Source organism: Pan paniscus, chromosome 19 (genome assembly GCF_029289425.2).
Source record: "Pan paniscus chromosome 19, NHGRI_mPanPan1-v2.0_pri, whole genome shotgun sequence".
Classification (NCBI taxonomy): Eukaryota; Metazoa; Chordata; class Mammalia; order Primates; family Hominidae; genus Pan; species Pan paniscus.
Genome location: NC_073268.2, coordinates 75,401,929 through 75,429,224, shown reverse-complemented (window position 1 = coordinate 75,429,224; position 27,296 = coordinate 75,401,929). Strand labels below are relative to the sequence as shown.

General features: G+C 41.2%; 1 protein-coding gene across 2 annotated transcripts in view; it reads right to left on the bottom strand.

Annotated features, from left to right (window-relative positions):
- Positions 1-27,296, bottom strand: part of GDPD1 (glycerophosphodiester phosphodiesterase domain containing 1) — a 55,520-nt gene that overhangs the window by 12,471 nt on the left and 15,753 nt on the right. For both annotated transcript variants that reach the window (XM_003817364.4, XM_034942593.3), the window contains exons 3-6: positions 17,992-18,127; positions 14,752-14,797; positions 6,375-6,493; positions 5,775-5,864 (exon numbers count right to left, since the gene is read on the bottom strand). In XM_003817364.4, coding sequence (XP_003817412.3) covers positions 5,775-5,864; positions 6,375-6,493; positions 14,752-14,797; positions 17,992-18,127 — 391 coding nt within the window. The remainder of the gene's footprint in view (positions 1-5,774; positions 5,865-6,374; positions 6,494-14,751; positions 14,798-17,991; positions 18,128-27,296) is intronic.

Here is a 27,296-nt window from a genome sequence, read left to right as displayed (position 1 = left end):
CGTTAAGTGTGAATGAATGAAAAGTCATTAAGCGCCACATTTTCCCACTACCACTGTGTGCCCCAATTCCTTTAATGTTTATATTTTGGGTTTACATCTGGAAATTAAAAGGCTAATGTAAAATTCTTATAAATCATACTGTAAGAATTGCAAAAGTAGGCTGGGCGTGGTGGCTCACACCTGTAATCCCAGCACTTTGGGAGGCCGAGGCAGGTGGATCACCTGAGGTTGGGAGTTCAAGACCGGCCTGACCAACATAGAGAAACTCCGTCTCTACTAAAAATACAAAAAATTAGCTGGGCGTGGTGGTGCATGCCTGTAATCCCAGCTACTCGGGAGGCTGAGGGAGGAGAATCGCTTGAACCCGGGAGGTGGAGGTTGTGGTGAGCCGAGATTGCGCCATTGCACTCCAGCCTGGGCAACCAGAGCGAAACTCCGTCTCAAAAAAAAAAAAAAAAAAAGGAAAGGAAAAAAAGAATTGCAAAAGTTGTATCAATTATATAGTATGTTGGTAATATGAAAGACAAATTTTATTGAGACATTTTTACTGTGATGTTTGGAAAAGTATGGAAATCAAGGGAAAAGTTCTATGATTACAGGCCAAAAGTGAGCCTTTTATTTTGAAAGAATTATAGACTTAATCTCAGCACTTTGGGAGAATGAGACAAGAGGATTGCTTGAGCCTAGGAGTTTGAGACCAGCCTGGGCAATACAGAGAGACTTCATCTCTACAAAAAATTTCAAAATTAGCCAGGCATGGTGGTACATACCTGTAGTATAGTATAGTCCCATGCAACCTTCACCCAGCTTCCTCAAAAGGTGACACTTGATGTAACTATACTATAGTATCAAGACCTGGAATTGACACTGGTACCTTACTGTTCATTAGACTACATAATTTATTCAATTTTCATCATTTTTTAAACACTGCACTCATTTGTGTGTGTGTAGTTCTATGCAGTTTTAACATGTATAGATTCATGTAACCACTACCACAATCAAGATACAAAGCTGTGGCCGGGCGCGGTGGCTCATGCCTGTAATCCCAGCACTGTGGGAGGCCGAGGTGGGCGGATCACCTGAGGTCGGGAGTTTGTGACCAGCCTGACCAACATGGTGAAACCCTATCTCTACTAAAAATACAAAAATTAGCCAGGCTTAGTGGCGGGCGCCTGTAATCCCAGCTACTCGGGAGGCTGAAGCGGGAAAATCGCTTGAACCCGGAAGGCGGAGGTTGCAGTGAGCCAAGATCGCACCATTGCACTCCAGCCTGGGTGACAGAGTGAGTCTCAAAAAAAAAAAAACAAAAACAAAACAAAACCAAGATACAAAGCCGTTTCATCACTACACAAGAAATCTCTTGTAGTGGTACCCACTCTCTACCCTACCCTAAGTCCCTGTCCCCTAATCTGCTCTTCCAGGCTACAGTTAATGGAATCTACAATACAGTTTGAGGTTGATTTTTTTCACTAAGCATAATGTCTTTGAGGACCATCCAGTTCGTTGCATGTATCAATAGTTCATTCCCTTTTAGTGCTGAATAGTATTCCATTGTATGGAAATGTCAGAGTTTATTCAGTCATTTACCCACTGAAGGACATTTAGGTTATTTTCAGGATTTTGCTTTGATGAATAAAGTTGCTATAAACATTCATGTATAGGTTTTAGGGAACGTGCCTTCATTTTATATGGAAGGCTGCATCTCCCTGGTAACATATTTTTATTTTTAAAAAAATGCCTGTAATCTCAGCACTTTGGGAAAACGAGACAAGAGGATTGCTTGAGCCTAGGAGTTTGAGACCAGCTTGGCCAATACAGTGAGACTTCATCTCTACAAAAAATTTAAAAATTAGCCAGGCATGGTGGTACATACCTGTAGTCCCAGCTACTCAAAAGGCTGAGGTGGGAGGATCACTTGAGGCCAGGAATTCAGGATCAGCCTGGGCAACAAAGTGAGACCCTGTCTCTGCAAAAAAAAAATCAAAAAATTTGCCAGGCATGATGGCATGCGCCTGTAGTCCAAGCTACACAGGAGGCTGAGGCAGGAGACCATCTGAACCCAGGAAGTCAAGGCTGCAGTGAACCAAGATCACACCACTGCACTCCAGCCTCAGTGACAGAGCAAGACTTTGTTTTAAATAATAATAATAATAATAATAATAATAATAATAATAATAAAATAAATCATTAAATTTTTTTAAAAAATCATTTATGGGTTTTTGTAAGCATGTATTTCATTTTTCTGGGATAAATGCCTAAGATTGCTGGGAGTTATGGAAGAGTCTAAGTTCTAAGTTCTTAGGAATCTAAAGCCACTCAGCCCAGTGATTGCTCTGTTCTTCCCTTTTGTACACAGCTACCTTGGGATCTCTCAGCCCCTGCTGCACATAAAACATACTTGCTTTAGGCCAGGTGTGGTGGCTCACACTTGTAATACCAGCACTTTGGGAGGCCGAGGCAGGCAGATCACTTGAGGTCAGGAGTTCGAGACCAGCCTGGCCAACATGGCGAAACCCCATCTCTACTAAAGATACAAAAATTAGCTGGGCATGGCAGCACGCGCCTGCAATCCCAGCTAGTCGGGAGTCTGAGGCAGGAGAACCTCTTGAACCCAGGAGATGGAGGTTGCAGTGAGCCTAAATCATGCAACTGCACTCCAGCCTGAGTTGAAGTCTCCAAAACAACAACCACAACAAACTTACTTGCTTTAGTGGGAATCTCAATTATACTCTGAATTGTAATGATGCTGACTGTGCATGTTTTTGCCTTCTCTGTTAGGAAGGAAGGCTTGCCCAAAGAGGTTGTTTGTTTTGTTTCTTTGTTTTTTAAGACTAGTCAAATGAAGCAGTGGGAGTGGAGAAATAAAGAAATCTGTAACTGGTTGTAATCAATTAATTGTAAACACCATTACACTCAGATCAGCCACCAAAGAGTTCTTTGTATTTGAAAATTGCTACTTACATCATGATATTTCTTCTATATTACAGATTATTTCAGCATCTTCAATGCTCAAGATTTTTTAACATCTTAAATTTCAAATTCTCTTACCTGATGATGTATGTAAACTTGATTATGAAGGTTTAACTATCATTTTAAAGCATATAAAATTAATTTTTATACACTTTTTTTTTGAGAAGAGTCTCGGTCTGTTGCCCAGGCTGGAGTGCAGTGGTGCGATCCCAGCTCATTGCAACCTCTGCCTCCTGGGTTCAAGCCATTCTCCTGCCTCAGCCTCCTGAGTTGCTGGGATTACAGGTGCGCACCACCATGCCCGGCTAATTTTTGTATTTTTAGTAGAGATGGGGTTTCATCATGTTGGCCAGACTGGCTTCGGACTCCTGACCTCAGGTGATCCACCCGCCTCAGCCTCCCAAAGTGCTGGGATTACAAGCGTGAGCCACTGTGCCTGGCCGACATATTTTCTTTAACCAGAAAATTTTCAGTGGGTAGATAGATGGTCCTGCTTTTATATCTTGCTTAATAATCATGATCTTGCATGATCTTGGCTTAACTTGCTTAAATCTATTTGGAAGTTTTGAGACAGGGTCTGGCTCCGTCACCCAGGCTGGAGTACAGTGGCAGGATCTTGGCTCACTGCAACCTCTGTCTACTAGGCTCAAGCCATCCTTCCACCTCAGCTTCCCAAGTAGCTGAGACTACAGGCATGTGCCACCATGCCTAGCCAGTTTTTGTATTTTTAGTAGAGATGGGGTTTCCTCATGTTCCCTAGGCTGGTCTCAAACTCCTGGGCTCAAAGTGATCTGTCCGCCTTGGCCTCCCAAAGTGCTGGGATTACGGGGGTGTGAGCCACTTAGCCTGACCCTAAATAATTTCTTTTCTTTTCTTTCTTTTTTTTTTTTTTTTTTTTGAGATGGAGTCTTGTTCTGTCACCCAGGCTGGAGTGCAGTGGCGCCATCTCGGCTCACTGCAACCTCTGCTTCCCAGGTTCAAGCAATTCTCCTGCCTCAGCCTCCCTAGAAGTTGGAATTACAGGAGCACGCCACCACGCCTGGCTATTTTTTGTTTTTGTTTTTGTTTTTTTGAGACAGAGTCTTGCTCTGTCACCCAGGCTGGAGTGCAGTGGTGCGATCTCGGCTCACTGCAAGCTCTGCCTCCCGGGTTCACGCCATTCTCCTGCCTCAGCCTCCCGAGTAGCTGGGACTACAGGCGCCCACCACTACGCCTGGCTAATTTTTTGTATTTTTAGTACAGACGGGGTTTCACCGCGTTAGCCAGGATGGTCTCAATCTCCTGACCTCGTGATCCGCCCTCCTCGGCCTCCCAAAGTGCTGGGATTACAGGCATGAGCCACCACGCCCGGCCTCTATTTTTTGTATTTTTAATAGAGATGGGGTTTTGCCATGTTCGCCAGGCTGGTCTTGAACTCCTGACCTCAGGTGATCCGTCTGCCTCGGCCTCCCAAAGTGCTGGGATTACAGGGGCGAGCCACTGTGCCCAGGATTTTTTTTTTTTTTTAATAGAGTTGGAAGTCTTACTATGTTGCCCAGGCTGGTCTCAAATTCCTGGCCTCAAGCAATCTTCACCCCTTAAATAATTTCTTTCTTTAAAAAAAAAAAAAAAGGCACATGTTCTCAGGATCTCCTGAGGGCTGTGTTACAGGCAAAATAAAATTAAAAATAATTAATAATAATAATAATAGAAAGGGGGTCTCACTATGTTGTCCAGGCTGGTCTCAAACACCTGGGCTCAAGCAATCCTCCCACTTTGGCCTCCCAAAGTGCTAGGATTACAGGCATGAGTCATCATGCCCAGCTAAATAATTTAACTCAAAATTACACATAAAAAATTTAATTACCTAACACAAGACAGTGATTAAAAGATAGAAACTGTATTTTTTCCTTTAATACACATAATGAAATATTGGTAAGCAACTAACATTAGCATGTGAAAATAATAATTCCTTGAACCAGTTCAACTGCATTGACCTTATATTGCTAGGTTCAAATCCATTATCTCTACTATATTAAACTTCTGGCTAGTTGCTTCCACCCAGTACCATCTACCTGTGTATGAAGGCTATGAAATAAGATAAGTGTTTGTTTGTTTTTTTTGAGACAGAGTCTCGCTCTGTTGCCCAGACTGGAGTGCAGTGGCATGATCTCGGCTCACTGCAACCTCTGCTTCCTGGGTTCAAGCGATTCTTCTGCCTCAGCCTCCTGAGTAGCTGGGACTACAGGCACGTGCCACCATGCCCAACTAATTTTTATATTTTCATAGAGACAGGGTTTCACCATATTGGCCAGGTTGGTCTCGAACTCCTGACCTTATGATCCACCTGCCTTGGCCTCCCAAAGTGCTGGGATTACAGGCGTGAGCCACTGCGCCCGGCCTGAAATAAGATGTTTTAAAAATTATTACTGTAATAAGGGCCGGGCACAATGGCTCACACCTGTAATCCCACCACTTTGGGAGGCCAAGGCAGGAGGATTGCTTGAGTCCAAGAGTTTGATACCAGAGTGGGCAACATAGTGAGACCTCATCTTTACTAAAGATTTAAAAATTAGCTGGGTGCAGTGGTGTGTGCCTGTAGTCCCAGCTACTTGAGAGGCTGAGGCAGGAGGATCACTTGAGCCCAGGAGTTTGAGGCTGCAGTGAGCTATGATTGCACCACTGCACTCCAGCCTGGGTGACAGGGTGAGACCCTATCTCTAAAAATAAGAAAAAGAAAAAAAATTATTACTATAATAACTTATCATTTTTAGATACAAAACAACAACAAAGATAGATAACTCTGTATCATTTTTGAAGCTTACCTCTTTGTAGCACTTTTCTACAATTTCATAATTGGCATTACCCCACACTGTTAAGTGTTCTCGATTATACCGCTTCACCAACTCTGAAACCTACGTGTGAAAATTCAAAATTTTATGCATGTGCCTATTTGCAAATCCACTAACAACATTTCACTTAAAAAATGAATTAGAATTGACTATCTGTGAATGAATAGCATAACTTTTGGAAGAATCAATATGTAAATTTAGAATATTTTATAAAATGCAAAATTTATTCACATTATATCATTATATAATTTATTTAACAGAATAGAGTTATTTAGTAATTTGACATAAACTAACCATGAATGAAACAAGTTAAACTAGAAGATAATTACATAAATGCCAGAATGACTGGTTCATACAACCTTATTTTATCCATGACATGCCAACTCTCTCTGAAAATAGGCTCTCTCCTACAGTAAAATGATCTCTTCTACTAAGGCATTATTTAAAACAATGCTGATCCCTAGGGTATCACATTTCCTTGAGCATTATCAATCTATGCAGTCACTGACTCTAACCTTATTTAGTTTGTGAAATAGGATGCAACACACCCAGAGGAGGCAATGCCTTGAGTACCTTCTTAATCAGCACATTGTTGTTGACTTTGATATCGATGTTAATGGGAGTGTTAGGAAAGGCCTCAAAAACTTCCTTCAGTAATGGAATTCGGTTATCTTTTCCTTCACACTGGCATGCTGAGAAAGCAAGATTTTTAAATGTATTTTTTAAATATAAGTTTTACTTTTTGATGACTAGAGAAGGTATTGTATATATTCATTAAAGGACATTTATAAAATAAGGAAAAGTATAGAGAAGAAAAAAATCATGTAAATCCAACAACTTAGATATAAATGCTATGACCATTTGGTGTACTTTCTCTACTCTTTTTTCCTATGCATGATTTAATATACTAATAATATGATGTGCTACAGATTTTAACTTGATATTTTCACATAAAAATAAATATTTTCCTGTTGATTTACTGTGCTTATGATTATGATTTTTTATTAATTTTTTATTTTGAGATAACTACAGATTCACAATCAATTGTAAGAAATAATAGGGTCCATGTACCCTTTACCCAGATTTCCCAGTGGTAACCTTCTTGCAAATCTATAGTACAATATCACAACCATGATACTGACATTGATACAGTCCACCGATCTGATTCTATCATAATTTTTTAAAAGATGTCAAAATACTCCATTGAGTAGCTATACAATAATTTATTTTAATTTAACCATTTCCCTACTAGTAGATACTGAGATTGTTTCTAAAGTTTTGCTATATCATCATTGACTTTTTCAGAGATTAAAAATAACATTCAGGCAAGGGAAGTATACACTAAATCAGTAATGTGTTGAAGAATTATATGAATGCAGTTATTCAAAGAAAATTCAAGTAATGAAAAAATTAGAAGGGGACTTTAATTGTTCTTTATATTTCCTGAGGTTTATTTTCTTTAGTCTTTCTCTAGTCTCTTTTTTGTTTGTTTGTTTGAGACAGGGTCTCACTCTGTCGCCCAGACTGGAGTGCAGTGACACGATCTCAGCTCACTGCAACCTCTGCCTCCTGCGCCCAAGTGATCCTCCCACCTTGACCTCCTGAGTAGCTGGAACTACAGGAGCACCATCACGCTCGGCTAATTTTTTTGTAGTTTTTGTAGAGATGGGGTTTTGCATTTGGCCAGGCTGGTCTCAAAATCCTGAGCTCAAGTGATCTGCCCGCCTCGGCCTCCCAAAGTGCTGGGATTACAGGCATGAACCATGTACCCGGTCCCTTTTTTGTTGTTTTTTTGAGACAGGATCTTGCTCATAGCCAAGGCTGGAGTGCAGTAGCATGATGATGGCTCACTGCGGCCTCCCACACTCCAGCAATCCTCTGGCACTACAGGCATGCACCACCACGCCCATATATATATATGTGTGTGTGTGTGTGTGTGTGTGTGTATATATATACACGTATATATACATATATATATATTTTTTTTTTTTGAAACGGAGTTTCGTTCTTGTTGCCCAGGCTAGAGTGCGATGGTGCAATCTCGGCTCACAGCAACCTCCGCCTCCCAGGTTCAAGTGATTCTCCTGCCTCAGCCTCCTGAGTAGCTGGGATTACAGGCGCCCGGCACCACACCTGGCTAATTTTTTGTATTTTTAGTAGAGGCAGGGTTTCACCATGTTGGCCAGGATGGTCTCAAACTCCTGGCGTTTGGTGATCCACCAGCCTCGGCCTCCCAAAGTGCTGGGATTACAAGCGTGAGCCACTGTGCCCGGCCTATTGTTTATTTTATTTTTTTGTAGAGACAGGGTCTCACTGTATTTTGCCCAGGCTGGTCTTGAACTTCTGATCTCAAGCAAACCTCCTGCCTCAGCCTCCCTAAGTGCTGGGATTACAGGTGTGAGCCACCACACCTGGCTCTCTAGTCCCTTTTGACTCTAATTACTCTAATCATTTATATAATTTACTATACATACTATATAACTATTGTAAAAATTGTTCTGCTTCCGTCTGAACCTTCAATTCCACTAATCTGCAAATAACAAAATGATGAAAATCCTTTATTCCGTCTTATTATATGGCAAATCAAAATAAAGATGCATTATCATAAAGTAAATGAAATCCATGTCAGAAAATTAAATTATTTATAATTACACCCTGTGTGAAAAGCAGCATGTACATTAAAGGGGAAAAAAAGGAAAAGTCTGTTACTATACTTCTTGTAATTCTGATGGGGCTCTGGGTTACTCTGATGGGACTGTCAATCATTGGCTCTGCCTCTCTGACCACAGACTAAATATATGACCAGTCTAACCTGTTAAGCATAACAATATGGACACTGGGAGAGAAGCCTCTTGAAATCCTTTGCTGAACGGATCATGTACAAGCTGCCAAGAGTTCATCTCTGTGGAAAGGGTGTCCCTAAAAGCAAAGCTAACACAAATGAAAGCAAAAGCAAGAAACGGAGATAGAGAGAGACCAATTACTGCTTGAGCAACTGGAATCAGTCATGTCTGAGGGCATATAACCCCTGGACTTTCTAATTATGAAAAACAATATATTCATTTTTAATTTTTTTCTTAAGCTATCTTGAGATGTGCATCTAACACTTATAACTGAAAGAGTTTAAACTTATCATAGGCTACATAATTAAACTCTAAAAATTATGTTTATAGTAGATAGCTTATATATATATGTATATATATTTTGGGACAGGGTCTCAATCTGTCACCCAGGCTGGAGTGCAGTAGCATGACCACAGCTCACAGCAGCCTTGAACTCCTCAGCTCCAGTGATCCTCCTGCCTCAGCCTCCAAATAGCTGAGATTAGAGGCATGTGCCACCACGCTTGGCTTTTCTTTTTTTTTTTTTTTTTGAGATGGAGTCTCACTCTGTCACCCAGGCTGCAGTGCAGCGGTGCCATCTCGGCTCATCGCAACCTCTGCCTCCCGGGTTCAAGTGATTTTCCTGCCTCAGTCTCCAGAGTAGCTGGGATTACAGGCATCTGCCACCACGCCTGGCTAATTTTGTATTTTTAGTAGAGACGGGGTTTCTCCATGTTGGTCAGGCTGGTCTTGAACTCCCAATCTCAGGTGATCCGCCTGCCTCAGCCTCCCAAAGTGCTGGGATTACAGGCATGAGCCACCGCACCCGGCCCTTTTTTTTTTTTTTTTTAAGTAGAGATGAAGTCTTGCTTTGTTGGCCAGGTTGGCCTTGAATTCCTGGCCTCAAGGGATCCTCTCACCTTGGCCTCCTTGAATGCTGGGATTATAGGCATTATCCACCATGTTTTTTACCTACCCAACATTCTTCCTTCCTTTGGAAACCTGTATTTCACATCTCACATTGTTCTGATAGAGCTGTCATCACAGTACCCACTGTCCATTCACCCTCGGGAATGGGCATATGATCATAATAGCCCATTTCTTTTCTTCAGGATGGCTACATGACCCAAGCTGGGCCAATCAGTGTCTTTCTCTGGGACTTCACGCTTGAAGCTCATAAGGAAGGCTGCCTTTTTGTCACGGTGTGGGCAAATTAAAAAATTAATTTAGCAGTCAAGTAAGATGCATGTAAGAATCAGTTTACAAAAAGGTCAAACAGATGAAACTAACTTTGGAACAGCAAAAAAACACATAAGAATATTATATCTAACAGCGAGAGAATAAGAAAACTAAAATGTGTGCTGAGGAAAAAAAGTGCTATAGTGATGTAAAGATACAAATATTAGGCCAGGTGCAGTGGCTCACTCCTGTAATCTCAGCACTTTGGAAGGCTGAGGTGGGAAGATTGCTTGAGGCCAGGAATTCAAGACCAATCTGACCAACATAGCGAGACCTGATGTCTACTTAAAAATAATAATACATAAATTAGATGCCTCAGCCAGCTTAGAATGTAGAAAAACATTTGGAAAAAGAGAAGTTTGCCCTAGTATTTTTCTAGGCAGAAGATAACCAGCTAGGAAGTGGTGGACTACAAAAAGAAAAGAGGAAAATAACAGGAAATAGGAAAGATAGACAAGGAGTATGCCATAGGATGTGTTGGTTGATGGAATAGTGGCCCCTATGCAAGTTAGGGGCCACTATTTAAATAGTTTTCACTATTTGGGGAACTTTAAAACAATAATTATAGTCAACTGTAGATTATCCAAATTTTGTGTTTTCCATGAAAAAAAAAAAGGTTACCTTCAAATAATCAGGATAGATAATAACAAACCATTTGGTTAACACTTTTTTTTGTTGTTGAGACAAAGTCTCGATCTGTTGCCCAGGCTGAAGTGCAGTGGCATGATCTCGGCTCACTGCAATCTCCACCTCCTGGGTTTAAGCGATTCTCCTGCCTCAGAAGTAGCTGGGATAACAGGCGCACGCCACCATGTCCAGCTAGTTCTTGTCTTTTTAGTAGAGACGGGGTTTCACCATGTTGGCCAGGCTGGTCTCGAGCTCCTGACCTCAGGTGATCTTCCTGCCTCAACCTCCCAAAGTGTAAGGATTACAGGCGTGAGCCACCGCACCAGGCCAATTCAGCGTATTTTTTTTTTTTGAGACAGTCTCGCTCTGTTGCCCAGGCTGGAGTGCAGTGGCACGATCTCTGCTCACTGCAACATCTGCCTCCCGGGTTCAAGTGATTCTCCAGCCTCAGCCTCCCGAGTAGCTGGGGCTACAGGTGTGCACCACCACAATTGGCTAATTTTTGTATTTTGGCCAGGCATGGTGGCTCAGGACTAATCCCAGCCCTTTGGGATGCTGATGTGGGTGGATCACCTGAGGTCAGGAATTCAAGACTAGCCTGGCCAACAAGGTGAAACCTCGTCTCTACTAAAAATACAAAAATTAGCTGGGAGTGGTGGCGGGCACCTGTAATCCCAGCTACACAGGAGGCCGAGGCAGGAGGATTGCTTGAACCTGGGAGGCAGAGGTTGCAGTGAGCTGAGATTGTGCCACTGGACAACAGAAGCAAAAGCTCATCTCAAAAAACAATAATAAAAATTTAAAAATTTTTGTATTTTTAGTACAGACAGGGTTTTGCTATGTTGGCCAAGCTGGTCTCAAACTCCTAACCTCAAGTGATCCACCTGCCTCGGCCTCCCAAAGTGCTGGGATTACAGGTGTGAGCCACCGTGCCCAGCCTGGTAAGCAAGAATTCTATGCAAGGGAATAGGATAGAAAAAACGGAACCACTTTTTGACTAATCTGAGTCAAGTTTCTTGTTTTCTTTTCTTTTCTCTTTTTTTTTTTTTTTTTTTTTGAGACTGAGTCTCACTTTGTGCAGTGACACAATCATGGCTCACTGCAGCCTCAACCTCCTGGGCTCAGCAATCCCCCCACCTCAGCCTCCCTAGCTAGGCCCACAGGTGCATACCACCATGCCTGGCTAATATTATTTTTATTATTTTTGTAAAGATGGAGTCTCTGTATGTGGCCCAGGCTGGTCTCGAACCCCTGGGATCAAGTGATCCTCCTGCCTTAGCCTCCCAAAGTGCTGGGATTACAGATGTGAGCCACTGCCATTGTTCTGAGTCAAGTTTTTACACACGGTTTATTAGTCTGTTCCAAATGCAGTCAACTTCACATTTGAGGATCAGTCCTAAAGTCAATTATGATATGAGATGAATGCAATATAAAATGAAAGCTTATTATTATTTCTTTCAGATGTCTGAAACTTGACAGTACACAGTGTTGTTCTTTTTTTTTCCCACAGCATTGTTCTTTTTTTTTTTGAGACACAGTCTTGCTCTTGTTGTCCACGCTGGAGTACAATGGCGTGATCTCAGCTCACTGTAACCTCTGCCTCCCAAGTTGAAGTGATTCTCCTGCCTCAGCCTCCCAAGTAGCTGGGATTATAGGTGCATGTCACCATGCCCGGCTAATTTTTGTATTTTTAGTAGAAACAGGGTTTCACCATGTTGGCCAGGCTGGTCTCGAACTCCTAACCTCAGGTGATCCACCTGCCTCGGCCTCCCAAAGTGTTGGGATTACAGGCGTGAGCCACTGCACCGGACCCACAGCATTGTTCTTAATACAACATTTGGGAATAGTGTTCCAATGGAGAGGGAGTATGGTACAGCTGAACACTGGTCTGCTAAGATAGAGACCTAGTTCAAGTTCTAGCATTGTTATTTCCTTGTTATATGAAATTGATTAAGTTAATTTGCATCTTTAGACTTCAATTTCCTTGTCTATAACAGAAGACAAGATTAGACAGTCTCAAAGGTCTCTTCACATTCAAAAATTGGCTGGGTGTGGTGGCTCATGCTTATAATCCTAGCATTTTGGGAGGGCAAGGGGGGTCAGGTAAATCAGTTGAGGCCAGGAATTCAAGACCAGCCTGGCCAATGTGGTGAAACCTTGTCTCTACTAAAAATACAAAAATTAGTCGGGTATGGTGGCGGGTACCTGTAATCCCAGCTATTCAGGTGGCTGAGGCATGAGAATCCCTTGAACCCAGGAGGTGGAGGTTGCAGTGAGCTGAGATTGAGCTACTTCACTCCAGCCTGGGCAACAGAGCAAGATTCTGCCTCAAAAGAAAGAAAAAACAGTTTCATGACTTTCTGAGGGACATACAAACCCAGGAAAACAAATAAAACTTTTTTTTTCCTCAAAGGATTTTTTTTTTTTTTTTTTGAGACAAGGTCTCACTGTCACCCAGGCTGGAGCATAGTGGTGTGAGCATAGCTCACTGTAGCCTTGAACTCCTGGGCTCAAGGGATCCTCCCACCTCAAGTCTCTTAAATAGCTGAGACTATAGGCATATTCCACCATGACTGGCTAATATTTTTTTTAGAGACGGGGTCTTGCTATGTTGCCCAGGCTGGTTTCAACCTGTTGGTCTCAAGCAACCCTCCCGCCTTGGCCTCTCCAAGTGCTGAGATTATAGGTGTGAGCCACCACATCTGCTGGATTTTTTAATTTTTATGGGGCTTTCTTTGGCTTTGCTCTACAAAGTGAAAAATAGGAAAAACTTCATTTCTGAAATTTTCTTAACTTTCACAAGTCCAAAATTGACACAAATATTACAATAGTTTGGCAAGTATAATCCTATAAGTTACAAGAATGAAGAAAAGTTTCCTCAAACCAACAACTTCAACTTACCTGGAAATTGAAATCAAACACATCTGAGGTTTAAATATCCCTTAGAAATAGCTAATGTTAAATTTTTTCTGATTTTTATTTCATTTTCAAAAATTCCCCTATCAGTGGTCAATTTTTTTTTTTTTAAGAGACAGGGTCTTGCTATGTAGCCCAAGCTAGACTCCAACTCTTGGGCTCAAATGAGCCTCCCAACTCAGTGTCCCAAGTAGCTGGGACTAGAGGTGTACGTCACCACACCTGGCTTGGCCAATTTAAAATCTAGGTCACGAAGCAGTTATAGTTCTTTTAAAAAATTAATATAAATGGAGCTGACATTTAACCAAGGTTTCAACTATATGCAAATCATACCAAGATTCATGATATGTAACATCTTTTGGTTTTATTGAGTTATACATTTGAATCATTCAAAAATGTGAGGCTGACTTGTGACAATGAGGGAGCCTATATCTCTGTTCAGCACATACCTTAAGGTGGTATATTTTCCATTCTAACATCTGCAGTAACTAACAAGTTGGGTCAAGGGACATGTTTCTTTGTGAGAAATGTTCCCTTAGAAGAAAACAGCTAACTGAAGATGACTAGGAAATGTTTTATTTGAATGACAGAAGTCTGTTTAATCATTTAAAATATGGAGCAGTTAAAAGACAGAACTAAATATTATGGAACCAGAAAGGATTTGAAAGGGGTCCTTTCCATTTCTTTTCATTTATTTATTTATTTATTTACTTTATTTTCATTATATATATTTTTTGAGACAGAGTTTCGCTCTTGTTGCCCAGGCTGGAGTGCAATGGCGCAATCTCAGCTCACTGCAACCTCCGCCTCCCAGGTTCAAGCTATTCTCCTGCCTCAGCCTCCCATGGAGCTGGGATTACAGGTGCACATTACCATGCCTAGCTAATATTTTTTGTATTTTTAGTAGAGACGGGGTTTTGCCATGTTGGCTAGGCTGGTCTCGAACTCCTGACCTAAAGTGATCTGCCTGCCTCAGCCTCCCAAAGTGCTGGGATTACAGTCATGAGCCACCGTGCCCAGCCCTTTTCATTTATTTTTTATTATATTTTTTGATGGATGACTAATATAAGTTGCGGCAATATTCTAGAATTTGAAGCTTTAGAAGTGAAATGTTTCTTGCAATCAGTGTTCAGGTTTAAGTTAACTGTACGTGAATTTAAGCAGAATGAATCACTTAACTCTTTGGACCTGATAATTTCACGTCAGATAATTTTCAAGTCTTCAGATTTGTAGGCCTGAGGGAACAAACTTAGAGGTCAGTTACTTTTAGTAAGAACTTACTATGACAAGAAAACACACATATGCTTCTCAACACAAATGTTTAAGCCACAAACAAAAAATATTACCTCTTTGAAATGAGACATCCAGTTTGCCAAGGTAAGGTGGGAGCTCCTTTAAAAAGATATGATTGAAAAAAAAGTTAACTCTCAAAAAATAATAAGATTTTAATGTGTTACATTAAGACACAAAGATATGCTTCTTCAACATACAGAAGACTAAAACACTTTACATAGGCGCCCTTAGCAGAACATCCCCCACAGCAAATTAACCATATTACTTACTTATGCCATCTACAAAAAATATATCTGTACTATTTAATATAGACCTTTTCACAATAATATACAAAGATTTCAGTAGAAAAATGTCAGGAATACACAATTCAATGAAAACCAAAGAAAAATAACTAACAATTAATAGATCTTTAAACTAATTAATAATTAATGAAATGTTAATTAAAATTTAATTAGCAAATTTTGGTATAATTATAATGCTCAATACTAGTAAATATTATTTTTATTTTATTTTATTTTATTTTATTTTTGAGACAGGGTATCACTCTATTGCCTGGGCCAGAGTGCAGTAGCACAATTACACCTCACTGTAGCCTTGATCGTCTGAGCTCAGTGGATCCTCAGAAGGATCCATCCTTTTGGGAGGCCTTCTTTTGGCAGTCCTCAGCCTCCAAAAGCACTGGGACTATAGGCATGAGCTACCGCACCCAGCTGGCAAATGTTCTTTTACCCAATAATTTCCCTTCTGAGAGTATATTTAGAGAAATAATCTTAAAATAGAGAAAACGTTATATAAATAACTTTTATAAATACAAATATTTATATATCGTTATAAATAACTATATAAAAAGCTAAAGATAGAGAAAGCTTTATCTTTATGCACAAAGCTGTTCAGTGCAGGCCGGGTGCAGTGGCTCACCCCTATAATCCCAGCACTTTGGGAGGCTGAGGCAGGCATATCACCTGAGGCCAGGAGTTCGAGACCAGCCTGACCAACATGGTGAAACCCTGTCTCTACTAAATATGAAAAATTAGCCAGGTGTGGTGGCGCATGCCTGTAATCCCAACTATTTGCAGGGGCTGAGGCAGGAGAATTTCTTGAACCCGGGAGGCGGAGGTTGCAGTGAGCCAAGATTGCGCCATTGCACTCCAGCCTGGGTGACGAGAGTGAAACTGTGTCTCAAAAAAAAAAAAATTCAGTGCAGTGTTATCTACAATGGTGAAAACTTAGAACTAATCCAATGTCCATCAATCGAAGAATGGTTAAAAATAACTATATATCCACACAGTAGAATAACTATAGTCATTTGAAATGTTTATGAAAGATGAGTATGGAATCTGAAAGGCCAAATACAGTATGATTCCAGCTATATGACATGCTGGAAAAGACAAAACTATGGAAACAGCAAAAACATCAGCAGTTGGCAGGGGATGAGGGAAGGGGGGACTGAATAGGCAGAACACAGAATTTTTAGAGCAGTGGAACCATTTTGTGTAATAGTATAATTGTGGATACATGTCATTATAAATTTGTCCAAAACCACAGAATGTACAAGAGTGAACCCTAATGTAAACTATGGACTATGAGCATTAATATTGTGTCAATATATGTACCAATCTGGTGCAGATGTTAAAAGTGGGGGACTCTGTGTCTGTGCGGTAACTGTGCTGGTATGTGGGAACTCTGTATTTTCCACTCAATTTTGCTGTAAACCCAGACTTCTCTAAAAAATAAAGTCTATTTTCTTTAAAGCATGGAAAAGGCTGGGCGTGGTGGCTCACACCTGTAATCCCAGCACTTTGGGAGGCCAAGGCAGGAGGATCACCTGAGGTCAGGAGTTCAAGACCAGCCTGGCCAACATGGTGAAACCCCGTCTCTACTAAAAATACAAAAATTAGCCAGGCGTGGTGGTGCATGTCTGTAATCCCAGCTACTCAGGAGGCTGAAGCAGGACACTAGCTTGAACCTGGGAGGCAGAGGTTGCAGTGAGCCGAGATCATGCCACTGCACTCCAGCCTGGGCGATGGAAAGTGTAGAAAAATGTTTATCATTTATGTTTCCTTGTTCTTTTTTTCTTTTTTTCTTATAATGTTTCTATTTTTTTTTTTTTTTTTTTTTGAGATGGAGTCTCGCTCTTTTCAACCAGCCTGGAGTGCAATGGCACGATCTCGGGTCACTGCAACCTACGCCTCCTGGGTTCAAGCGATTCTCCTGCCTCAGCCTCCCGGATAGCTGGGATTACAGGCGCACGCCAACATGCCCGGCTAATTTTTCTATTTTCAGTAGAGATGGGGTTTCACCATGTTGGCCAGGGCGGTCCCGAACTCCTGACCTCAGGTGATCTGCCTGCCCAGCTAATTTTTGTATTTTTAGTAGAGACGGAGTTTTGCCATGTTGGCCAGGCTAGTCTCGAACTCCTGACCTCTGGTGATCTGCCTGCCTCAGCCTCCCAAAGTACTGAGATTACAGGTGTGAGCCACCGAGGCCGGCCATTATCATGTTATAATTTTAAAGTGTCTAAAATTCAATATACATGATGCACAGTGAGAATACAAATCTAAAAAACATAAAAGGTAGAATCCTTCTACATAAGGTAGAATCCTGTTAACATAAGTGTTTTTTTGGCAGTAACATTATGCACGATTTTTCCTTCCGTTCATGAGTATTTACTATAATGAATATATACGTTATAATAATCTTTTTTTTTTTTTTTGAGACAGAGTCTCACTCTTGCCCAGGCTGCAGTGCAGTGGCGCAATCTTGGCTCACTGCAACCTCCACCTCCCAGATTCAAGTGATTCTCCTGCCTCAGCCTCCCAAGTAGCTGGGATTACAGGGGCACCACCATGTCTGGCTAATTTTTGTATTTTTTAGTAGAGATGGGGTTTCACCATGTTGGCCAGGCTGGTCTTGAACTCCTGACCTCAGGTGATCCACCTGCCTCGGCCTCCCAAAGTGCTGGGATTACAGGCGTGAGCCACCGTGCCCAGCCAATTTTCCTATATTTTAATGAAGATGGAGTCTTGCCATGTTGCCTAGCCTGATCTCAAACTCCTGGCCTCAAACAATCCTCCCACCTCAGCCTCCCAAAGTGCTGCAGTTATAGGCATGAGCCAGTACAGTTGGCCTCAAAACAGTTTTTTAAAATTTCCTTTGATGTTTAGTATTTAATCAGTATTTAAATAATATTAGAAATTTTTTACTGAAGCAATATCTGATATTCGCTATTTAAAAAAAAATCTTACAGGCTGCGACATCTATTAGATATTAGTTTATCATGCATTTTTACTTACACAGTATTTGAGATCAGAGATGTTTACATTGACCCCAGTTGCTCTCTTTAGATTCTCATCATGTGACACTACAACTTGTTCATCTTTTGTGATATGGCAGTCCAATTCTAGCATATCAGTTCCGATTTTAACCGCACTGAAGAAATAAAAGAAGAATGACATCTGACACTTAAGTATACATTTGGGTTACATGCATCAGATCTAACAATTCAGAGTTACAAATCCAAAATCCCATAATACTAAAATATCTCCTTAATACCATCACTTAGTATGACTTATTAATATGAAAATATTCTAAATGAACTGAGAATAAAAGAATAATGTTGCCTCCTTTCCATACCCAGTTATCCTTAATTCTTCAACTGAATATAATAGACAGAATACTGAATCTGAAGTTAAGAGATTTGATATTAATTCCTGCTTTGCTGTGAATTTGCATAACTTTGGGCAAGTAAATTCTTCTCTCAGGGACTACATTTTCACTTCTATAAAATGAAAGGATTAAATAACAAGACAAGGATGCTTGTTTTTATTTTTATTTATTTTATTTTTTTGAGACAGAGTCTTGCTCTGTTGCCCAGGCTGGAGTGCAATGGCATGATCATGGCTCATTGCATCCTCAAACTCCTGGGCTCAAGTGATCCTCCTGCCTCAGCCTACTGAGTAGCTGGAACTACAGATGGATGCCACTGTGCCCAGCTAATTTTTTTATTTTTAGTAGAGATAGGGTCTTGTTATGTTGTTCAGGCTGGTCTTGAACTCCTGGGCTCATGTGATCCTCCTGCCTCAGCCTCCCAAAGTGCAAGGTTTTAAAAGCATGAGCCACTGCACCTGGCCACTTTTATTACTTTGATTTAACATAGTATTGAAAGCTCTAGCAATTAGGCAAGAAAAAATTAACAAAAGCATCCAAATTAGACAGGCACGGTAGCTCACACCTGTAATCCCAGCACTATGGGAGGCAAAAGCAGGCAGATCACCTGAGGTCAGGAGTTTGAGACTAGCCTGGCCGACAAGGTGAAACCCCATCTCTACTAAAAATACAAAAAAATTGGTCAGGTGCGGTGGCTCAGGCGTCTAATCCCAGCACTTTGGGAGGCCAAGGCGGGTAGATCACAAGGTCAGGAGATTGAAACTATCCTGGCCAACATGGTGAAACCCTGTCTCTACTAAAATACAAAATGCTCTTCTAGGAGCATTCGACTGGTAAGGGAAGAATGCCTCAAGAGAGCATGAGTACAACTCCAGTAAACACACTGCACATGTGGCCCCTCCCAAGTAGCGGCAGGCTACTGTGCATGCAGACAGCCCATCCCAAGGGAAGAATCAAGGGAGAAGGGATGCAAGACCCCGGAAGTATCCCAACATATAAAACCCTAAGTCAAAGGTCAAACTGGGCACTTGATCTCTCAAGTCACCACTTGGCCCTCTTCCAAATGTACTTTACTTCTTTTCATTCCTACTCTAAAGCTTTTTAATAACCTTTCACTCTTGCGGTAAAACTTGCCTTGGTCTCTCCTGCCTTAAGCCCTCGGTCAATTTTTTTCTTCTGAGGAGGCAAGAATTGAGGTTGCTGCAGACCTCTATGGATTCACCGCCACTAACAGAAGGGCCTATGTCTGTTCCATATTTTCTAATGTTTATGGTGTTGGGCACATTGTAGGTACTAAATATATTTCTAAATGAGGGGAATGGAGCCATGTTTTCATTATCAACATCTATTAATATTTTAAATTTTAATTAATTCCAACTCAGTTGGCACCTAAGTGTTTATCAATCATGATCCAAATCCATAGTATGTAATGTGTAGTCATTCAAAGAATATAGAATTCACATGGAATAGCATTGTTGGGGTATATCTGAATTTTAAAATAAGTATGATGATGGAGATAGGAGACAGCCAAGGATCCCTGGTGGAACCCCACCTTCAAGCCTAAAACAGCCTGATGGCTGAAAGACTGAACTGTTGGTCCAGGATAAAACTGCAACCCAGAGGGAGAACTGCCCCTGTTCGCTCACTTTTTTTTTTTTTTCGGTTGGGGGGTACTGAGTTTCGTTCTTGTTGCCCAGGCTGGAATGCAACGGCACAGTCTCAGCTCACCGCAACCTCCACCTCCCAGGTTCAAGCAATTCTCCTGCCTCAACCTCTCAAGTAGCTGGGATTACAGGCGCCCCACCATGCCCACCTAATTTTTGTATTTTTGGTAAAGACAGAGTTTTACCATATTGGCCAGGCTGGTCTCAAACTCCTGACCTCAGGTGATCCACCCTCTTCGGCCTCCCACAGTGCTGGGATTACAGGCATGAGCCACTGCACCCAGCCTGCCCACCTTTTCCTGAATAATTTTTTTTTTTCTTTTAGACAGAGTCTCACTCTGTCACCCAGGCTGAAGTGCAGTGGCGTGATCGTGGGTCAATGCAACCTCTGCCTTCCAGGTTCAAGCAATTCCCACACCTCAGCTTCCCGAGTAGCTGAGATTACAGGTACCCGCCACCACACCTGGCTAATGTTTGTATTTTGAGTAGAGATGGGGTTTCACCATGTTGCCCAAGCTGGTCTCAAACTCCTGACCTCAGGTGATCTGCTTCCCAAAGTGCTGGGATCACAGGTGTGAACCACCATGCCCAGCCTCTGGACAGATTCTTTCTGAATAATGCCCACATGTGCACTGCAAGGAGAGGGTGGAGCCATGGGAATTCATCCCTTGTGCAGGGGTGAGGGGCCTGGCCTCTTCAGCTCATGTGTGGTGGCCTGGTGATCAGTCTATGAGGTGGGAGCCTGTTAGCAGGACTTCTTTTTTTGCTGAGAGCTTTCTTTTAATAAATTCCTGCTCTCATCACCTTTGAATGTGTCTGTGTGCCTAATCTTTCCTGGTCATGTGACAAGAACCTGGTTTTAGCTGAACTAAGGAGCAAAAACTATCTGCATCAATCATATGATTTTATTGATGTAAAATAAAGTTTATGTAAAAAAAGTTTGTGTGTAAATTTTTAAAATAATAGAAAGATATAAGGCCAAATCATAACAGGAGTTACCTCTTATAAGTGAGATGAGTAGGAATGGGAGTAGGAAAGTGAGCAGGCCAATTTTTTACTTCACATAGATTATTTGAGTTGTTTGAATTTTTAGAATATAAACTTTTATAATGGAAAAACAAATATACTGCCATTAAGAATATATCTCTTAGCCAGGAATGGTGGCTCACACCTGTAATTCCAGCACTTTGGGAGGCCAAGGCAGGCGAATCAACTGAGGTCAGTAGTTCAAGGCCAGCCTGGCCAACATGGGAAAACCCTGTCTCTACTAAAAATACAAAAATTAGCTGAATGTGGTGGCACAAGCCTGTAATCCCAGCTACTCGGAAGGCTGAGGCAGAAGAACCTCGTGAACCCAGGAAGTGGAGGTTGCAGTGAGCCAAGATTATGCCACTGCACTCCAGCCTGGGTGACAGAGCAAGACTCTGTCTCAAAAACAAACAAACAAACAAAAAAACCCAGAATATATTATCTCTTATCTACAAGACAATATTATTGACATCAATTTATTCAACCTCAACATAGTAAATTACAGCAGGAATTTAATCTAATAAACACTGAGCATCCTTTTATTTTTATTTTTTCAGACGGAGTTTTGCTCTTGTTGCCCAGGCTAAAGAGGAGTGGCACAATCTCGGCTCACTGCAACCTCTGCCTCCCAGGTTCAAGCGATTCTTCTGTCTCAGCCTCCTGCGTAGCTGGGATTACAAGCACCTGCCACCACGCCCCGCTAATTTTTGCATTTTTAGTAGAGATGAGGTTTCACCATGTGGCCAGAGTGGTCTCGAACTCCTGAACTCAAGTGATCCACCCGCCTCGGCCTCCCAAAGTGCTGGGATTACAGCCATGAGCCACGGCACCCAGCTCAGCTAGTGTATTTAAAAGGATGCTCAGAGGCTGGGCACGATGGCTCATGCCTGTAATCCCAGCACTTTGGGAGGCCAAGGCGGCAGATCACCTGAGGTCAGGAGTTCAAGACCACCCTGGCTAACATGATGAAACCCCGTTTCTACTAAAAATACAAATAATTAGCCAGGCATAGTGTCGCATGCCTGTAATCTCAGCTACTCGGGAGGCTGAGGCAGGAGAATTGCTTGAACCCGGGAGGCAGAGATTGCAGTGAGCCAAGATCGCACCATTGCACTCCAGCTTGGGCGACAAGAGCAAAACTCCGTCTCAAAAATAAATAAATAAATAAATACACTAGCTCACATGATTCTTATTTTATCTGTGAATCACCTATGTGGGGTAAATGTATACTCCTGTATTCTTACAACACATAATATAAAAATATTATAAAGTCATGCACCACTTAACAATGGGCGTATGTTCTGAGAAATGTATGGTCAATTTTGTCATTGTGCGGACATCACAGAGTGCACTTACACAAATCTAGATGGTATTTAAACATCTATGTTATAGAGTATAGCCTATTGTTCCGTGGTTACAAATCTGTACAGCACATTACTGTACTGAATACTACAGGCAAATGTAACACAGTGTTAAGTACTTGTGAATCTGTCTAAACACAGAAAGGGTACAATTAAAATATGATATAAAAGATAAAAATGGTACACCTGCATTAGGGCATTTATCATGAATGGAGCTTGCAGGACTGGAAGTTGCTTTTGGTGTCACTGAGTGAGTGGTGAGTGAATGGAAGGCATAGGACATTACTATACAGTACTGTAAACCTTATAAACACTGTATACTTAGGCAACATGAAATTTATTTTAAAAATAGACCTGGCACGGTGGCTCATGCCTGTAATCCCAACACTTTGGGAGGCCGAGCCAGGAGGATTGCTTGAGGTTAGGAGTTGGAGACAAGCCTGGGCAACATGGAGAGATCTCATCTTTACAAAAAAAATTTAAAAATTAGGGAGGTATAGTGGCACATCCCTGTAGTTCTAGTGACTTGGGATGCTGAGGCAGGAGGATCGCTTGAGCCCAGGAGTTCATCTATGATCATGCCACTGTACTCCAGCCTAAGAGACAAAGTGAGACCCTGTCTCTTAAAAATATAATAAAATTTAAAAAATACCTATTTAGCTTACTGTAACTTCTTTATAAACTTTTAAATTTTAAAAAACTTGTTGACTCTTTCGTAATAACACCTTAAAACACAAACATTTTACAGCTGTACAAATATATTTTCTTTCTTTATATCCTTATTATGTAAGTTTTTTTCTATTTAACATTTTTAAACTTTTTATTTTTTTTTTTGAGACAGAGTCTCACTCTGTCACCCAGGCTGGAGTGCAGTGGCATGATCTCGGCTCACTGCAACTTCCGCTCTCCAGGTTCAAACGATACTCCTGCCTCAGCCTTCTGAGTAGCTGGGACTACAAGCGCGCATCACCACGCCAACTAATTTTTGTATTTTTTAGTAGAGACAGGGTTTCACCACATTGGACAGGCTGGTCTTGAACTCCTGCCCTCCTGATCTGCCTGCCTCGGCCTCCCAAAGTGCTGGGATTACAGGCATGAGGCACTGCACCCAGCCAAAGTGTAAAATTAAAGGTGCAGTTGCTCCGGCCTATAATCTCAGCATTTTGGGAGGCCGAGGTGGGTGAATCATTCTACAAAACCCCGTCTCTTAAAAAAATATGAAAAATTAGCCGGGCATGGAGGCATGCCCTGTAGTCCCAGCTACTAGGGAGGCTGAAGTGTGAGGATCGCTTGAGCTGGAGAGGGGGAGGTTAAAAAAAAAAACAGTGTGTCCTATGCTGGCAATTAAAAAAAAAAAAACTATACATATTACCTCAGAAATCTTTCTAAGTTTGAAGTTTGTCTCTAGCTGAAATGCTGGCTATTTTTAGAAATGTTTAGGAATTATTTGAAAAATATTTTCTATGTATGTTTATTGTTATTGACAAACTAATAGATAAAAAAATTAGAACAATAATAAGTGTATCTAGGACAACTTGTAAATTATTCTAGTAAAATTATCCCAAATTTGATATGTAAATAGCTAGAACACAGTGAGAAAAAATTTTTTTATCACTTTTGCCTTCAAAAATTTCCATGAATAACAACATGCACCTACTTCCATTGAAATATCAGATATTTTATAGCTGAATTTCTGACAAGCTGTTGACAAATACAAAAAAAAAAATACAAAAAAGAAGTTGGAGATGCCAAGGTTTCAACATTTCCAGAAAAAGAAATAAAAACTCTAGCTCTAAAAGAAAATGTGAAAGAAACTCCACAGAAACAATGCATAACAACTTAAAATAGGCACCATGTTAAAGAATTTATTTGAATCTCATTTACTCTTCACAACACTGAGGTTGTATCACTATTCCCATTTCATAGATAGTCATATTAATTAGATATTCTAAAATATTTATCATGAGAACCAGGTCACTGATTAATTACTTTGGCTGTCTGCCAACTTACACTTCTAGCTATTGCTAATACAATTTGCTTCTTTCTCCTTACCATTCCGGCTAATACTATAGGGATCACATTGTCCTACGGGTATTTCCTAAGGCAGCCTGGTTTAATAACCTAGTTTTATTAGCCCTTGAGAACCACATCTTACATACTCAAGGGTTTAGTGGCTCTGTGTGTATGTGTATAGTACAATTCCTTAGTTTTTGCTTCTGTGCTTTACTATGAAGGAGGCTCTGTCTCCTTCATCAGTCTTTTGCTAATGTTCTGCTTTATTCCTGAATGTCCCATTCCATATTTCATTCAGTAAGCAACTAGTGAGTGTCTATTTATGTCAGAGCCTGAGTTAGGCATTAAGAATTTTGAAATCAGTAAGAAAAGATTCCTGCTCCTAATGAAATAACAGAAGGCTGGGTGCGGTGGCTCACACCTGTAATCCTAGCACTTTGGGAGGCTAAGGCAGGTGGATCACAAGGTCAGGAGATCGGGATCATCCTGGCTAACATGGTGAAACCCTGTCTCTACTACAAGTACAAAAAATTAGCTGGGCATGCTGGCATGCGCCTGTAGTCCCAGCTACTCGGGAGGCTGAGGCAGGAGAATCGCTTGAACCTGGGAGGCAGAGGTTGCAGTGAGCCGAGATCTTGCCACTGCACTCCAGCCTGGGCAACAGAGTGAGACTCCGTCTCGGAAAAAAAAAAAAAAAAAAGAAATAATAGAAGAGCCATATTCATAACCTGAGGGAGATGGTGTTTGTGAAAGCATGTTATAAACCACATTAAAGGATATTTCATACATTGTGAGACATAATTACTTCTCTTTGTCAGTTTTAATTACTTCTTTCTTTTTTTGAGATGGAGTTTCACTCTTGTTGCCCAGGCTGGAGTGCAACGGCACAATCTTGGCTCACTGCAACCTCCGCCTCCTGGGTTCAAGTGATTCTCCTGCCTCAGCCTCCCGAGTAGCTGGGATTACAGGCATGCGCTACCATGCCCAGCTAATTTTGTATTTTTAGTAGAGATGGGGTTTCTCCATGTTGGTCAGTCTGGTCTCAAACTCCCGACCTCAGGTGATCCACCCGCCTCGGCCTCCCAAAGTGCTGGGATTACAGGCATGAGCCACCATGCCCGGCCTTTTTTTTTTTTTTTTTTTAAGACGGAGTCTCGCTCTGTTGCCCAGGCTGTGCCCAGCTAATTTTTAAATTTTTAGTAGAGATGGGGCTTTGCCATGTTCGCCAAGCTGGTCTCGAACTCCTCGTCTCAAGTGATCCGCCTGCCTTGGCCCCACAAAGTGCTGGGATTACAGGTGTGAGCCACTGCACCCAGCTGACCCTACATTTTCAAAATAGCTCCTTCTTGTCTTCAAATGACAGCCCTTCTAGTCTTAATACCTTTTGATTTTCTGGTTAATTTTAATCAGGCTTCCCACACCAACTATTTATATTGTCATTAATATCTCCTCATCTTCACCTCCATTTTGAAATTTATATGCTTTGTGAAATGTGTATTTAAATATGTACATAAATAAGATCTAAGTTTTAGCTGGTCATTTTATTTTTACTATCTCTCCCTCAACTACCCATCCTATCAAGAATATACCATACTTAAGCATAGTATGTATCTTCTCCTGATTGTACATTACAACTCTTTAGTATTTTAATATACAGTACCTTTAAAACAGTATGTTTATTTATTTTTATTTATTTATTTATTTTGAGACAAGGTCTGGCTCTGTCACTCAGGCTGGAGTACAGTGGTGCCATCTCGGCTCACTGTAACCTTTACCTTCCAGGCTCAAGCCATCCTCCCACCTCAGCCTCCAGAGTAGCTGTGACTACAGCTTACACCACCACGCCCGGTTAATTTTTTTTGTGCATTTTCTAGAGATGGGGTTTCACCCTGCTTCCCAGGCTGGTCTTGAACTTGTGAGCTCCAGTGACCTACCAGCCTTGGCCTCCCAAAGTGCTGGGATTACAGGTGTGAGCTACTGCGACTGGCCAAAATAGTATGTTTAAACAGTCTTTTCTTGTTATTCAATGAAACAAGTATGAAAACAAAACAAAACAAAACAAAAAACCTAAGTTTCCTAGCAGTTAACAGTAGAATATTTGTAATTTTTTGAAGTACAATTTAAAAAAGTATGTATTCATAGCAAGGGCACTAATGTGTAACACACATACACAAACCACCACCACTAACAACGAAAAACTCAAAAAAAGAGGGGTTTTATATAAATTTCTAGGTCAGTTGATAAGCAGCCTTACAAATAAATACATCTAACAAACATTAACAATAGCATATGAAAGGTTGGGTGCGGTGGCTCACGCCTGTAATCCCAGCACTTTGGGAGGCCAAAGTGAGCAGATCACTTGAGGTCAGTAGTTTGAGATCAGCCTCGCCAGCATAGCAAAACCTTGTCTCTATTAAAAAAATAAATAGATAAAACTAAAAACTAGCCGAGAGAGGTGGCGGGCACCTCTAATCCCAGGTATTCGGGAAGCTGAGGCAGAGAAATCATTTGAACCTGGGAGGTGGAGATTGCAGTGAGCTGAGATCCCGCCATTGCACTCCAGCCTGGGTGACAGAGCAAGACTCTGTCTCAAACAAACAAACAACAACAACAACAACAACAAAAATAGCATGTGAAAGAGGTGTTCCCTTCTTCTGAAGTACTAGAAAAATCTCCAAAAAAAATTTTTTAAGTTATAGAAAGCTTCCACATGATACAGAAGGCTGTGGTACTTTTCAGTAGTTACTATTTGAACAAAACTATATAAAAACTGTTCAAGATGAAAAATATGTTGTATTTAGCAAGTAAAAACCATTTAAATTAGATATCCTTTAAATATCAGAAAAATGTTAAGAGGATTAAAAT